Source organism: Petaurus breviceps, unplaced genomic scaffold, assembly GCF_028583685.1.
Source record: "Petaurus breviceps papuanus isolate PSGF00001 unplaced genomic scaffold, PetGlider_PUasm1.0 90740, whole genome shotgun sequence".
Lineage (NCBI taxonomy): Eukaryota > Metazoa > Chordata > Mammalia > Diprotodontia > Petauridae > Petaurus > Petaurus breviceps.
This window is the reverse complement of record NW_027187330.1, coordinates 6704527-6721550: the sequence shown is the minus strand read 5'-3', so window position 1 is coordinate 6721550 and position 17024 is coordinate 6704527. Positions and strand designations below refer to the sequence as shown.

The 17024-nt window shown below is 39.7% G+C and overlaps 2 protein-coding genes across 3 annotated transcripts in view; one reads left to right on the top strand and one right to left on the bottom strand.

The window, feature by feature from the left end:
• The window catches only part of LRRC18 (leucine rich repeat containing 18), a 35355-nt gene extending 34840 nt beyond the window's left edge, over positions 1–515 (bottom strand). The window contains exon 1 of one of the 2 annotated variants that reach the window (XM_069067248.1): positions 203–515. The gene's annotated coding sequence lies outside the window, so the exon portion shown is untranslated. The remainder of the gene's footprint in view (positions 1–202) is intronic. The other variant, XM_069067247.1, reaches the window with a different exon arrangement.
• The window catches only part of WDFY4 (WDFY family member 4), a 268014-nt gene that overhangs the window by 187904 nt on the left and 63086 nt on the right, over positions 1–17024 (top strand). Inside the window, exons 31-34 of the mRNA XM_069067249.1 lie at positions 6252–6294; positions 10605–10724; positions 12059–12176; positions 14380–14489. Coding sequence (XP_068923350.1) covers positions 6252–6294; positions 10605–10724; positions 12059–12176; positions 14380–14489 — 391 coding nt within the window. The remainder of the gene's footprint in view (positions 1–6251; positions 6295–10604; positions 10725–12058; positions 12177–14379; positions 14490–17024) is intronic.

Sequence of the window (17024 nt, the reverse complement as noted above, 5' to 3'; positions counted from 1 at the left end):
TCTCTCCCTCTCCCTCTCTCTCCCCTTCTCTCTCTCCCGCTCTCTCTTTCTCTCTCTCCCCTTCTCTCTCTCTCCCTTTCTCTCTCTCTCTCTCCTTCTCTCTCTCTCTCTCTCTCTCTCTCTCTCTCTCTCTCTCACTCTCACACACACACACACATACACACACACACACACACAAAGTGAAAAAGAAAAATGAACTTACTCAGTTACAGTCTGAATTCGTCAGTGGACAAGGAAACTTTGTCACTAGGCAACAGGAAACCTGGGTCCTTGGAGATTATTACCATAATGTTTTGAGCCTAACCTGCAAGTTTAAACAAGACCCAGAGGGGGTTACTGTTTGTTGAGCCTGAAAACCTTGGGAAAGTGCAATAGAGTGGATTGAGAAGCTGTTTAAGGCTGGTTCCACAGGGAGAATTTATTTGTTGGTCAGACAGATCATCAAGAAAGCCCCCTCACTGCCTCTCCCTTTGTGTCTGATCACACTTTACAGCACACTTAGCTCATTTGTCCAAGGGAGAGCTTTGTCATGTCTATTTCTGACCATCCCCCTATTTGTGACAACCAGATCACCTTTTTCAAGGAAATGTATTTGAGAATTAAATAATGGAATGGAAATTAACAAAAAAATACTAAAATATATCTATGCACAACAATAAGTCCACTCTGTTGGTATTTGTGTTCTTATTATTTGATTGTGATTTTCTGGAATTTTAAAATTCTGTCTGGAGTGACCATTCCTGGTAAGAAAATGCCCAGAGTTGGAGGCCTTTTGAAATAGTCTATTTCAAAGCAAGGAGTGAATAATTTTCCATTCAAATCAATGAACATTAAAATGGTGGCCACTATGCTTGTAAAAAGTTGGTTATAACTGGAAGATTCAATTTAATTCAACAAACATTTATTAAGCACCTTCCTAAGTTCTGGAGATTTAAACAGAAGCAAACACATTTAAGAATCTTGAGCATTATCTAGTATTTTTTTTTTCTTCCAAGATTGCAGCTAACACACAATAAATCCATATCTTAGTAATGTAGTCAGATCTTGGTAAAACATACTTTTAATGATCCTATGAGTTTGCCACATCTCTTTATCACATGCAAAGTCAATATAAATCTATAATGGTAATGTTTCCTTACTGGTTCTTCCCAATGCCAATGAGCTCCTGGATCTGGACCAATGTTAAGAATAATATTGATAATGGGCTCACATTTATATAATGCTTTGAGGTTTGCCTGGTGCTTTACATAGTTTTCTCATAAGATTCTCAGACAAACTTGGTGAGGTTGTGCTGTTATTATCTCCATTTTATGGATGAGGAGACTGAGATTCAGAAAAATTAAATGACTCACCCAGGGTTGAATAGCTAATAAATACCTGAGCCAGGATTTGATTAGCAATTGGAAGGTATTTCAGAAACCTTAAAGTGTTCTATAAAATGTTATTGTTTTTATTGTTGTTATCATTATTCTTGACTCCAAACCTGGTGTTCTATCTACTCTGAAACATATGGTACAGGATCATTTTCTAGGCCTACTGAGAAGCTATTAGCTTGATCCCAGTGCAGGGTGGGGAAATAGAAAGAACAGCTGCAGAATTCCCCTAGAATCCCTTGAACTTTCTCCCAATTGTTCTGTCATCTCTAGGACTTGCCTAGGTCAAATGTGGTTTCCCTCTGGTACAAGTAGACTTGGACCAGTCCTTTGGGGCCACTTGAGTCCATACTTACATTCCAGAGATAGCCTTGAGTATTTCTGGACATAGAGAATACAGGCAAGAACCAGACTTCATATTTTATCATAAGAAGTGTGTGTGTGTGTTTATGTGTGTTATGTGCATGTACGCACGTGTGCAATCATGTGTGTGTGTGATGAACTATACAAATGGCATATATGAGATACTTGGAGATTATGGATTGACTTGTTTCCCAAGTCCACAGCCCCAGATAAGGAAAGACCTTGAAACTCCCATCATTACTGCTTTCATTTACCCCTATAGATAGACCTACAGTGAATGTCTTGGTCATATTCCATGCTCCCATTTATTCCTGATGAGGAAATGGTGGGCACTACAGTTTTCAAATAGTCCACACACAAACTGTAACATTTCTAAAAGGTGTAGATAATGTTCTTAGCAGTCACGCATGCCATGAAGGTGGGCAGAATCCTTAGTGCTTAGGATAACAAAACCAGGACCCAAATGGGTCTCTATAGGCTGGAATGATAGACCAAATCCAGTAAAATGGAATTTAATAGAGATAAATGTAAATTCCTAACATGGATTCTAAAAATTCAACTGAACAAATATAGATATGAATTGACAGTAGTTATGTGAAAAATTACCTGGAAGTTTTAATTGACTGAAAAATCAACAGGAGTCAACAGAGTAATGCAGCAGTCAAAAACAGTAATGTGATCATTGGTTGCATGAATAGGTCAAACACATAAACTGTAACCATATCCATAAGACTGAATTTTACATTGGGTCCAATACATTTGTATTATGCCTAGAATGAAGGGAACAAAGTCTCCCAGTTTTTGCTCTGCTCGAACCATCTCTAGGGGTGTATCCTGGCCTAGGCAGGATTTGGATATGGAAAAGAAGCTGTTTTAGGATATGAAAAAAATCTATATGCCTCAGCCCTCTTTGTGGTTTAAAATCCTTGGCCTTAGGGTGACAATGAATGTGCATTTCCAACAGCCAAAGCAGAGTCATGTGGCCTGTAAGGGCATTCTAAAATTAACCGATTGACACCTTGAAGAACAAGGGAGTAAAAGATTAGGAAAGAATTAGGGAATATTAAGAAATTTCCCCCAACAAGCCCTGTCCTCTCCCACCTCCATGTCACAATATTCTCTATGCCCAACGAATTCCTTCTCAACTACTACCTTCCTTGAACACATCCTTGACCCTCTGAGCCCCATCGTTAATGATAATGCCCCTCAGCCCTCATATAACATTTTATCTGAACTCCTAAAACACTTATCACAACATTATTGTATGTTTTAGCTTTAGAAGTTTGTGCCCTCTCCTTCTATGAGAGTTGAAGTTCTATGAGAGAATGACTGTGGTATTATCTAAAGGTTGCGTCTCCTCTTCGTGCCTACCACAGAGCTCTTTATATAATAGGTGCTTAATAAAAATGCATTGGATTGGTTGTTGTTCAAAAAATATTAGTGGACCTAAGGAGGAACTACAAGTAAGAAAAGGGTTAAACATTGAAAAGTCTCCAGTGAACAGACAGCAGGATGAGGGTATCTAGAATGGTTGATTAAAGGGCATGGATAGATGAGGTTTCCAAAGAGTGAAGAACACTTAAAAGAAATAAATAAACCTCATCTCTGTAATTTTGCCTAGCGCTGGCCTAGACAAGCGACTTCCTTCCTAGGTATGTTTGATTTGGGCTAAATAATAACAGTGGCTTATTGATGGAGGAGAGAACTAGTTTCCATGTCTGCTACAGAACAGCAAGAAGCCAGGCCTGAGGCAGCTGAATAAAGAAAATTAAGGGTGGAATGAAAAAAAAAAAGCCCAAGTATAAGTAGTTTAAAGTGCAAACATTTATTTGGGAGCTAAAACCCCAAGAAACAGGTTTCAAAACAAAGTTAGAGATAGCTCAGTGCTATGGAAAGAGGCCTAGAGTCAGATACCAATCATCATCTGTTTGACCCTGGCCAAATGACCCTGCCTCTCTGGGTCTCAAGTCCCTCTTCTGTAAAAGGAAGGTGAAAGACAGGAGATAATCTCCAAAGTCCCCTATAGAACTAATGTTCTGTAATTCTGAGTCATGTAGAACTTAAAATGCATAATGTTCTATAGTTCTCTGTGTGAGATGGTAGAGAGAGAAAGCATGAGAAGGGGGAAAGGGAGATGAGTTAATATGCCATATTTCTAGAAAATTATCTTCATTTAAAATCTTAATTTTTTTCCAGAATTTTCATGGTTAAGTTACACAAGCCCTACAATATTTGCTTTCTATCAAAATATTGCTACAATTAATGGTCTTTTTCTTAAAAAATATCACTCACTTCTGTAGCTCTGTTTCTTAGCTCCGCCAGTGAATGGTGGTAGAAGGTCTGGTCCTTTAGCAACAGCTCATGGTGGAGAAAAGGCTGAAAAATGAGGAGATGAAAAATGGATCCACCATATATTATGCCTGACATTATGACATGTTTATAAGTCACAAAGGAATACATAATTCCAGAGTCATTTTAAATGATTAGGGTGGCAGGGTAGTAGTATCCTTATATGGATCCTATCAGTAAAATGCTCCCTCAATTTTACTAGACTATACATTTTCATTATCCTTTCTTCTCCTAACAGTCGGCCTCAAAGGAAGACAACTATGGTCAACACCTTCTGTACTTGCTCAATAGAAAGTCTTACCAGGACCTCTATTTCCCAGGGCAGAAGGTGTTGGGAAAACAGGCTGCAACAATCACAAACCTATAGGTCAGAACACTGCAATTGTACACTCGGCTTCTGGAAAATTCAGGCTTTGTCCCCTTTCGTTGCCTCAGATTCATTTTCCGAAAAACCAAAAGAGTCAAATATTTAATCTTTCTCATAGGGATTCCATGAGGTACAATAAACTTTCTAATAATTCATCAGTAAGTATATTACTCTGGGGATAAAAAAAGAGCTATACAAATGGTAAATAAAAACAGACTGATTTAATGATTCTATCTGGAGGCCAAAATCATTGAATCTCAAAATAAAGCCAAAGGAAGAAATGAACAAAGTCTGGTGAGCGGTAATAAGCATCTGGGTTTATTTTCCACCCTGTATGATATCCCATTTCCTCATGGCCTTGCCTTTCGCACACGAGGCAGAATCTCAGACTAAGAATAGATTGTTTTCCCTATCAGAAAGGAAAGGAGTTGTTATTTGTGTGAATGGTTGCTATAAACTCATTCTATAATGTCAGCTCATAGACACTTACCGCACCAAATAAATAAAGCCTTAGATGAGTTGAGAGGTATTATCTACATTCTCTGAGATAGGCAGAGATTTGCATTGGGTTTGGCCATTGTGTAAAAAAATAACAGATAGGCTTGGTAGCTGCTCAGACAAATGAGTCTCCTTAAGAAACTGAAACATGTAGAAAAAAATATAAATATATATATATACACACACCTATACACATACACACATACATACATATATAGACATACTCCTGTGTGTGTCTACATGTATGAATACACATGTATTTATATTGTGCATATTCACAAGTGTATATGGAGAGAGAGAGTTGGAGACAGTTTAACATAGTGAATAGTCCCTATTCACTCAATCAACCTCAGAACAAGAAGGTTCAAGTCTTATCTCTGACTTATATAGGCTGTATGAACCTGGGCAAGTCACTTAATATCTAAGTGCTCTAAGCAGCCATGAGATGCAGAGAAGATGCTAGTATGCATTGCTAGAGGGAGTGCCCCTAGACTAGGGAAATCTAAGGTCCAGTTTCCATCTAAGAGAAACAAAATTATACAAAAAACTCAGGGAAATAGAACATGATAAAGTTGAAAAGAGCTCTGAATATGGAGTCAAGAGAGCCTTGGTAATGATCTTGTTGCTGAAACAACTGTCTGTGTGACTTAGACTCTTAGTTTCCTCATTTGTAAACAGGGGATAATCATGCTTATAACATTTACCTCACAAGGTGATTGGAAGGACCGAATGAGTTTGTGTTCATAAAATGCTTTGCAATTCTTAAATGTATTTATATATATGTACACATATACATATATACATGTATACATAGATATTTATGTGTATGTGTGTGTGAGTAAGTTATTATTACTAGGATTTCCTGCTATCAATTTGGGAAAATGTGGAAGGTAATAGCAAAAGGAAACAACATCCTCATTTCTGGTGTTTCTCAAGGACCTTTCTCATAAGATGTGCCCATGACTGACATTTTCTGGGAACACGCGGCAGTGGAATCCACCCAAAGGATTACTTTGGTGGAATGGGGAGGGGTTGGGAAGTTTCGGCTGTTTCATGAGGATAAATATAGGAGGAAGACAGAGGGAAATGAAGGTCACTGATGATCCCTACACAAATTCTCAGCCATTCTGACTTTGCTTGGTCTTTGCCAGCTGGCTCTGACAATATGAATGGGCCTGATTGTGGAAGCCTTCATGGCTGGAGCCTCCAAACTCCACCCAAGCACAAGTCCCTGGTCATGTGCTCCTTGCTGCCTCCCTGAGTGTTTTGATGGTCACTGTCAACCTTTCTGTTTCCTCCAGGAAAAGTCTTGCATCAGAGAAGACAATGCTGCACAAATGGCAGGTATGTATACTACTTCAAAAGAAGAGAACAATCTATGGTTGAGGAATTGATACTGGGAATAATGGTGCAGTCTCCAACAAGGAAAGAATAAGGCTGGGTACTGAGCAGCAAGGAATTCATGTGATCTTCTTGTTCATCTTAACTTTTGATGAAGTGAAGACACTACTCCTGAAAGTCTTTATCTGAGCTCCAAAATCCATGGGCTCTAGACTGGAGCAGAAAGATGGGAATTCCGATCTCTGTTCCTCCATTTATTACCTATCAGTGACCTTTCTTCACTCTTTGACCTCATTGTGTTTATCTGTCAAGGAGGGAGAGAGGGAAGGGAAAAGAGAAGGAAGGGAAGGAAAACGGAGGGAAGGGGAGGAGAAGGGAGGGGAGGGAACAGATAGCAGACAAAGAAAAAAGACACTTTTGGGGGAGGGAGGAGGAACAGGGAGTTCCATGGTGATGAGGAAGATTAGAATATTCTTAGTGTATGTATGGGGCATCTAGTTGGAGCAGTGGATAGATTGCTAGGCCTAGAGTCCAAAAGATTAACCTTTCTGAGTTCAAATACAGGCTCAAGTATTTACTAACTATGTGACTCTGGGCAAGTCACTTAACTCTGTTTGCCTCAGTTTCATCATTTGTCAAATGAGTTGGAAAAGGAAATGACAAACCACTTCCATATCTTTGCCAAGAAAACCTCAAATGGGGTCACAGAAAGTCTGTCATGACTGAAAACAAAAACCAGTGTCTGTATCTTGGGACAGCTATAGTCAGAAGGCATAGATACCCTAACTACAACCGCACTGAGCCTTTCACTGTGAGAGCTTTAACAAAGGTATCCCTGGTGGAATGGAAACTCTCATTCTATTTATCAGCTTGGGCGGGGGGGGAGGCCGGAGAGGGCTGTATCTTGTAAATTTTGCACCTAGGCAAAAAAAGGTGGAGAAAGGATAAAAACTAGGCTTGTGGAGGGAAGGAGAGGAGAACTGGGTCTTAGAAGGATGGAATCTAATACAATTCCAAGGGTGGAGTGCTCCCAGGGTCCCGTGAGGATCTAGAACCTATCACTTGCTCCAGTTCTTTGGCAAAGCTGACCTCAGATACTGATGGAAGGCTAAGTGTAGATCAGCTGGGAAGAGCCTAGGGCATTGTCCATCCTCTTACTTCCAGTCTCCATCTTGTATTTGAACCTCTGGTAGCTCCTTCCACTTCTACAGAGCTAGTTTGGGCCCCTCTTATTTTGGCCCTACCTGGGAAAAAGTCCCACTTGCATTACCCTGGTTACTTCTCTATCAGAAGCCTTTCTGCTTTGGAGCTCAGGAATCCAGACAAACCAAGATATGACATGAGCTTCATGTTGTGAATCAGAACAATAACCTGGCACATCTTCTATAGCACATTTTTCTGACTCAGAATGGGGACCATACATCTTATGTTACACTTCTCTGATTTGCTGTTTGGTAAAGTCTGGGGACAGCCAGAAAAGATAATTATAGGTCTTCTCCCTGCCCCTGTGTCATTGAAGGCAGTATCTGAGTATAAGAGTAAATGGATGCTGTCAGCAAATACTTAAGTAAGCTGGGGGAGTAAGAATGTCAACAAGGTGGTGAAAGGCACACATCTATTTCCAGTTTGAATATAATCTGTCCTTGAATAATGAAGATGTAAGGTATAGAGATGGGGTGGGCCTTTTTATACAAGTACCAAGATATGGAGACTGTGCAAAGAAATAGCATGCCCCAAACAAACAGATACATGAAGGAAATGAGGCAATTGATTTTGTTGTGGGGGAATGGGACCAAGACACAGTGGACTTCCATTTCCCAAGAACAATGATCCTGTTTTAGCACCATAGGTTTTCTTGGCTAAGCCATTTTTGAATATTACCCAGCATGGAAAGGTGCAGAGGTGAGTAGAGGAACGTGTGGAACATATGATGCAGAGAACTCTCCCAACTTTAGAGCGATACTCTCATTGGGTACTGTTCCCCAAACCCAACACTTCATCTCCAGCCTCTAAGTTGTCACAAGCCATCCTCTTGGCCTGGAATGCCCCACCTCCTCCTTTCAATTTCAAATAATGCTTGTTTTCTTTCAAGGCTCAGCTCAGGATCCCTTTCTCCTTAGTAAAGTCCACCATGATCTCCTCCCTTGTTTGCACTCTCTCCCTCCTCAGAGGACCTCACGTTATACTCATTTCTATACATGTTTAAATCCCTCCAATAAAGAGAGGGAAGACAGGAAGTAAGCATTTATACGGTGCCTACTATATGTCAGACACTCACTATATTCAACGTTTTACAAATATTATATTGCTCGAACCTTACAACAGCTCTGCAAGGTAGGTAACAGAATTGAAGCTCCATGTGGGTTGTTTGTTTTTGTTTTTGTCTTTTCCCACTGACAGGCATTTTTTTGGTGGCTGTCGAGTAGAACAGTCAGGACCAATGATTTTATTATTGTGTGAAATCTCCTAGTGTGAAAACTCTCCACTGATGCAACCAGCAACTCCTCTCTAACTTGTTTAGAGTTGCCCAGGGCCAACTGAAAAGCTAAAACACTTGCCCTGTTGGTCAGAAGTGGAACCTGAATCCAGGTGGGCAGGACTAGCCTTCTATCCACCAGGGCACAGTGACTCTCCTGGCACCCAGTTCCTTTGGAGTAGCTAATAGCCTTTTATTCTTGTTGCTATTGTTAAAGTCTGTTTCTCCATCATTTCTACCGGGTGGAACAATGATCTTCTATCATTTACAGGAAGCTAGTCTTAGTTGGCCATAGATAGATATTGTCTCTTTGGAGGAATACTGAGACTAAGCTTCATTTATAGAAAGTGAATTGTTTTGAGACCTAATTGTTACTGCATAGTCAGCCCTTCCCATGGTAACTCAGTTCTAGCCTCTATAGAAATATACCACAGTTTTGGCAAGGTGTTGAATCCACGCAGAACAGTTAAATAAAACAGCACAGTGCAAAGTTATGCTTCCATAGTGATAGCAAACCTCTAGTCCCCAATAAACATGAGAGTGTCTATGGGTGACTTTCCATAGATCACGTTTAATTGCACAACTACACCTGGACCTTTTCCTCTAGAGGTCACTTCTAAGATTTTTACTTTAACTTTTTATTACTTTTCTTCAAATGCATTTAACAGGCACGAGTTAATAATTATTCATTATAGAAGCTTAGAACCCCAAATTAGTGAGTACAGTTCCAACTAGGAAAACAAAGATAAAGAGAAAGGTACTTCTAAATTGAGAGAATGAACAGACAGATCTTGAAATGTCCTAATGAAAACGTCATTGCCAAGAAGAGTCACAAAATGAGGAATGATTCTGATGAGCCAATGAGCCAATGAGAAGACAAATAGTGTGGGGAAAGGTCTCAAGATCATGTCTTATGAAAACCAATAGAATGAACTAGGGGTTGTCTAGCTTGGAGAAGAAAAGACTTAGAGGGAAGGGTTGAATGTTAGTTATCTTCAAGTGCTTGAAAGACTGTCCTGAAGAAGCGGAATTAATCTAATTCCACTTGGTCTCTGAGGGTAGAAATAGAAGCAGCAAATAGAGGCTCTAATGGATTAATAAGGCTTGGATTAAGGAAAACCTTACTATCAGAGTTATCCCAAAGTGGAATTGATTTTAGAATTTAATTCCAGTTGGGTTTGTCGTCTTTGGAAGTTTTTAAACAAAAGCAGGAATGTTGTTAAAAAAAAAGACTTTTGTTCAATTACAAGTTGGACTAGATATGTTCTTAGGTCTCTTCAAACTGTAAGATTCTATAATTCTTATTGTGATCATTATGGACCTAAGGAACCCAATGCCAGAAATAATATATATTTTTTTTCATTTCTTTTAAAAATAAACCATATTTTAATATAGCTTGGTAGAAGATGAGCCCACCTAAGATATTTTTTTAATCTTTATAGGGTCAGCTTTTGACTAACTGAACTAAAATCCTAAACAATGAAAACTGTTTTTAGAACAGAAATGATTTTTCTTTGGCTTTGGAACCCATGATGTCATGTTTTCTCAGCAGATTTCCTCTTCTAATTATGTTTTGTTTTGGCTAATATTGAAATAGATTTGTACCCCTGAATTCACACTGGGTTGTGACAGGGGAAGACAGCCTAAGGACATGGTGGGTGGTAGAGGGAAACTTAACCTAGGACTAACATTAATTTAATTTAGAATTTGTTGTGATGATTTCATAAAATATTCAATCCAATTACAGATAACTGAGAGGATTCTAAGGATGTACATAGAGGGGGCCCACCCAGACAATATTATGACTCATACATATTGTTTTTCTTCCTTATGGCAGAAAAGGGAAATAAGCAATTTTGAATATCTCATGTATCTAAATACCCTGGCTGGGAGGACCTACAATGATTATATGCAGTACCCAGTTTTCCCTTGGATTCTTGCTGATTATACCTCAGAGGTAAACCATTAACAAGAAGAATTGCTTTGTTTTCTCTTTGTTTTACTATTTACTGCTACTAATAGTAAAGAACTCCAGCTTTAAGGATACCAAACCTTCCACTGAATTGTTAAATACACACCCAGAATCAATTCCACAAACTTGTTTCCATATGTATATGACAAATCTCCCCTTTTACCCACAAAATCACACAATAAGGACATCAGTGCCCTCTTTGTATCAGCTCGGTGCCCAATCTCTAGCAAGGTTACCCTCCTCACCAGGTAGCTAAGATGTTATCTCCCAACCTTTGTGGTGATTCCTCTTAGCTCATGAGATGATCCAGTGTCCCAGATATTCAGATCATAAATTTGATTAGTGGCCATAACGTCTGCTTTTCACTCCCTCATTTTTGGTCCCTCATCTGTGTGTGCCTTTTTCTAACCTTTGATATGATGCTGAATGGACACTGGAACAAGCCCATAGAATCTGTTTTCTATGTTTTCCTTGCTTTGTTATTTTTCCTAGCTAAATGAAGACAAGGCAGCTTCCAATATTTACTGTAGTCACTCATCATCTTATTTTTCCTTGATTATATAATAACTAAATAGACTGTTTCCCCAAAGTGTTATAGTATTCTATACTTTCCACTTTTAGGGGCTAAAAGGAAGAGAGCCCAAGGTCCTCAAATTTTCTATGTATGTTTCTCCACATTATGCCATTGGTCCCTAAAATCCATTTTTTAGTTTATTGGGAAAGAGTCATAGGGTAAATACTAGTGCTACATTGTAATTGTCAGGATGATTTTATTCCTATGAAAACAGTGGGCTTGTCTTTGAATCAAAGTGGGAAGATGGCTCTTACAAAAAGATTTCCCTTCATAGCACTGAATTCATTGATTGGAATTCAAAATTATGTTTTTATTTCTCAGTTAGTGCCCATCCTCTGTCAATACAAATTAGGGTTTGGGGTTCAGAGAACCTGAAGCAATTCCTAATAGATGTCAAATAATTTAAAAGAAAAACAAAATAAAAACAAAACCCCCAAACCTTCTTCCTCCTGTGACTGGATAAAATCTCCTGATTTGGGTCAATAAAACAGATTCAATCTAAACCTAATCTCTCACACCTCTTATTTTCCATCTCTCTCTTATTATGTCTTCTGGGGTCACTACCTCCTCAGTCATAAAACCAAGCACTCTGAGATGCAAACTTGCTAATCACCTGAAGGGGTCAACCCAAATGACAGTAAACTAATAAAGAGAACCATAAAACTAGACAGCATAACCTCCCAGAGCTTGAGCTGGGGCACCCGTGGGTCTCAGTGAGTTTTAGAACTACTTATCTGCCTTCTAGGCTTTGAACTTCACGAATCCCAGGACATTTCGAGATCTCTCAAAGCCCATGGGGGCCCAGACTAAAGAAAGGAAACAAAAATTCATCCGGAGATACAAAGAAGTTGAAAAGAGTGAAGGTATGTAATTCTGATTTTAATTTTTTAATTAAATGGGGTTTTTTAAATGTTGGGTATTAGAATTTGTCAAAACCTTTTTGTGGCTAATAGGTCTAATCCAGACAAAATTGCAAAGTAGGTCAAATTTGTTTTGGGGTTTCCAAGTGAACCTTGGGCCGGTTCTTCCTCCCAAAGGACAAGGACCAAGGTTCTGGTGTTATTCCTTCCAAGTGTATTTGAATCTAAGAATGAGGTTCTAGAACACCAAAACCAGAGACTTGAGAAAGCACAGAGAATCCCACAGAGTCAATAGGATTTCGATCTGGAAGGGACCTTACATTTCATCCAACCCCTTCATTTTACTCATGAGAAAGCTAAAAAACATGCTAAATGGCTTTAAAACCATGGCAGAGCCAAAGTTTTAGCTAGGATCTCTCCACAGCAAATCCTGATAAAGTAAAGGATTGTTTTGGCATCTAGGTGCAGCAGTAGAAAGAGTGCCGAGCCTGGAGTCAGGAAGGCATGTGTTTAAATCTAGACTTAAACCCATGCAAGCTGGGTGACTCTAGGCAAGTCACGCCCTTGTCTGCCTCAGGTTCTTCAAACATCAATTGGGAATAGTCATAGCACCTATTTCCCAGGGTTATTGTGAGGATCAAATGAGATATTGGTAAAGGGCTTAGCTCAGTGCCTAGCACATAGAAGGCACTATATAAAAATGCATGCCTTTTCCCCTTCCCTTCCCTTTTGGACATGAAATTAGGATGAGAACCTTCCATTCATCCCATCTTTATGCCAAATAACCCTGGTTCCAACTCAGCTTTTCCCTGGAATCATGCCTACAGTCCAGACATATGGAGGTGGCTTTCTTTACTTTCTTAGTTTAACCTAAGTTTAAATGGTCATTTTATTTGAGTTAATTGATTCCCGTTTGATGGTATCAACTCTCTTACCAGCTCTAATTTCTACTTTTCCAGCTAGCACATGCCTTTGTTTTAGACATTCTCAAAGGAATCTCTGAATTAGGGCTACAGTCAACTAGCATTACGATGTAGGTGGATATAAGAATCTCTCCATTTCTTTGGATTTTCTGTAACTGTATCTTTTAGATGTGGGGATGATTTATGTTTTGCTTATATTTGTTGATCAAATTTGGGTGTGTGAAGATCCAAATAAATATAGAAAATGCAATAAAGGAAAATAAATGTCTTCCAGGAATCAGTGATGTCTGTAGTCTGCTCTTCATCTAGCACTTATCCTGCTCCTAGGTGAGGACTTTCTTTAACCAGCCCTTGATGCAGGAAGACAGGTAGTACCTTGCTTAGAAAAAAGAATGCCACCCCCCCCCAACATTGCCTTGGGGGGGTAAAAGGTGAGATGGGTAAAGTTCTTCTTCCCACAAGGGAGGGAATCACAGACCACCTTTCTAGAGGTGAAGAATCTGAAGGTTAAGGACATTAAATGATACAAAGATCAAACTGCTTTTAAGTATTGGAGCTAAGTCTCAAATTCTGATTTTCTGATTCTGAGTTCAACACTCATAAACCCTCAGTGATGATGGAATTTCAGGGACTTGGGACAACTGGGTGGAGCAAAGATATTTCAAGAGCAGCACTCTTTCAATCATAAGCACTACTATGTGCAGAAACCACACTAGGTGTTGGGGATAAAAATGCAAAGAATGATACAATCTCTGTTCTCAGAAAGTTCCTATTGCTCCACATAACAATGCTTCTTGAGCCATCAAGCCTTCGACTTCTTAGTCTCCATCATCTCTTCCTTTTCGTCCTCCTCTTTTTTCTTTTTCTTTCCTCTTCCTCATCATCCTTTCAGTCCTCCTCCTCCAACTGCTACCAGGCTTACCACCATTCCAACTACCTATTGCTGTCACTTCATCTTTGCAAAGCACTTGGTGGTTTAAAAAAAGGACTTTCCTCACTTTGGAAGGAAGGTAGTTGGGAGGGATGGGAGGAAGATCTGAAGGAGGAGTTTGGACCAGTCAGCTGAACGCATTGGAACGGTTTCCTCACGCAGCATGGTCAGTGTGAAGTTTACAAAGCGGTACAGCAAACGTGATTTTCTTGCCCCTCATCTTCTGATGCTTTTTAAACATCGCCTCATTCGCATTGCTCCTTAATGGCGGCTGCATATGTCGTGCATTGTCACTGTCTGTGCAGTCGTCACCCAGTGCAACCCCTGAAATGACGCTGGATCTCGTTCACAGGAGACCTCTCCGTCCAATGCCACTACTGCACCCATTACTCCTCCGCGATCATCGTGGCCTCCTACCTGGTCCGAATGAAGCCGTTTACTCAAACCTTCTGCTCTCTGCAGGTAAACATACACGCATGCCTTGGAGACCAGGCGAAGGTACTTGGTTTTTTAAAATGGGGAAATGTGTGTTGGCAAACGTAGTGTTTAGTGCTAGAGGTGACCCCTTGGAGGTTATTTCTCTAAGTAGAGACTCCATCCTAAATAGGGTCTGAGGGAAAATCAATGGAACAAACCCAGCAGACCTTGGTTAAGTATATACTGTGTTCCAGAAGGTTCTAGGAGCTGGGAACAATTCAGATCAATGACTTAGTTCCTTCCCCTCGAGGAAAATGCAATCTAGTAAAAAGATTATGGTGTGTGGACAGATATCTAACGTGTACAGATAACTAATAGAAATAAGGAGTACACAAGAGGGGTAAAATACTTGATATAATGTCTTCAATAAATGAAACGTCATTTGTAACTAAGTAAATGGTGCAGTGGGTGGAATACCAGGCTTGGAGTCACAAAGATCTGAATTTAAATCCAGCTTCAGATACTTACTAGCTGTGTAAACCTGAGCAATCCCTTAACCCCTTTTTGATTCAGTTCCTCATCTGTAAAATGGGGACACAATGGACAATGGAGAAAGAAATGGCAAACCACTCTGGTATCTTTACCAAGAAAATCCCACGGACAAAAGTCCAAGGAGTTACGTGGAGGAAGACATAATTGAACCAGACATAACTGAACGCATGAGCAACACAATGTCTCCTTGGAGAAGATACCATTTCAGTTGATTAAAGGATAGGTGCGGTTATCCCTCCACATCTCGACTTTCCCCATCTGTTTTGATATATCATGGGTTGGCAAAAGAAATTAAATGGGAATTTTGAGGGAGGATTGAGGAAGTAGCAGATCATGTATGAAGGTCAGCAGACTACACAAAGCCTATGACCAAATACTTTACCCCAATTTTGCAATAAAGTACTGTAAATAACCCGTAAAAGAAAAGAAAAAAATTAAACTTCTCTGGTACAAAGGGAGGGCCAAAAATTTTATTTCATTTTATTTTTAAACCTTTATTTATTTATTTTGGTGAGGCAGTTGGGGTTAAGTGACTTGCCAAGGGTTACACAGCCTAGTTGTATCAAGTGTCTGAGGCTGGATTTGAACTCAGATCCTCCCGACACCAGTGCTGGTGCTCTATACACTATGAACCAAAATTTTTATGCTGATTTTCCAGAACGTGGGGCACTGCACACCCCTACCCCCTGTGATGTGGAAGGGATAACTGAATCGTTTTAACAGGCAGAGATGTAGGAAGAGGGCATCCTGGGCAGAAACCACAGCTTTAAGAGAGGCACAGAGAAGGGATATTAGAAGACCTGTAGAGTGGACATTAGCTTAAGGGTTGGACGCAGAGGAATGTCTAGAGAGAAGACTGGAAATAAAGCTGGATTGTTTTGAGGTCCCTGAAAACAAGGTAAGTAAGCAGTGGGGAGCTATGGAATAGCAGAATTACCAAATGCTAAATTTTAACTAAATAGCAGAATTAGCAGTTGAACCTTCCTAAGCTGCTCTGAACCCCCTGACTTCACCTCAAACTAAGCAGAGCTGGCCCAGAATCCAGCTAACCTATCAGACCTGAGTGTATATGAATCTGGGCCTTAATTGTCCTTTATTTTAGCAGTCACTCACATGTCACACATACTGCAGTAAGGGACAACTGTCTGTGTATTTGCTTTTGCTATAAATATTCTGCCCTCGTTTGGGGTTCCTGGTTCATGTATTATAGCTTCTCATTTACCCAACACAAATTATAATCATGCAATTTAACAGATCTAATCTATTAAATTTATATTGTGCATAGGCTCAGACTTTAACCTCAAACAATCAAGACAAGCTATTTGTCCCACTGAAACAAATGGCAAAGTGAAACCTCTGTTTTCTTTTCTTGTTGGAGAAATGTCTCCCAGGTTGTATCTTGTACATTGTGATCCATCCTAATACATTAGAGACTGCTTATTCCTGCTAACCTACCAAACTACTAGGAAAAAATATAGTTATTACTAATAGTTATCAGTATTTAAAGCTGTAAATCTTCCTGTTTGAGCAAGATTCCAGTGCGAGATGGGAAAGAGATGTGAGGAGAAAGGCCGAGTTACTTTCTCAAGATAAGGAGCAGAACCCTTTGAGTCTTTTCCTTCTTGGCACAATCATCTATTCACTTGACCAAATGATTTGTCTAGACATTGTATAACTCCTCACTCCCTAGAAATTCACTCAAAAATAATAAATGTGCTTCCCAGGAGTCTCTCCAAGGCAACAAGCATTTTAAGCGAGTTTGGTTTTGAGAATTAATAGTCCCTAAGCTACAGCTCATGCCAGTAATTCCTTCCAGATGTTCATTAATGCCCAAGAAACGATGGTGGCAGGGGTGGTTGTTGATGATAACAATGACGTTGAATTCAGTTGCTACCTTTCAGCCAAGAAACTCACGATGCTTTAGAAAGTGCTCTCTTTATGAGCTAGGAACAATGCAGCAAAAATGTCATGCTCCTGGGAGACCTTCTGGCATCATTTTCTCACCTTTCCCCTTAAAGGCATGACACT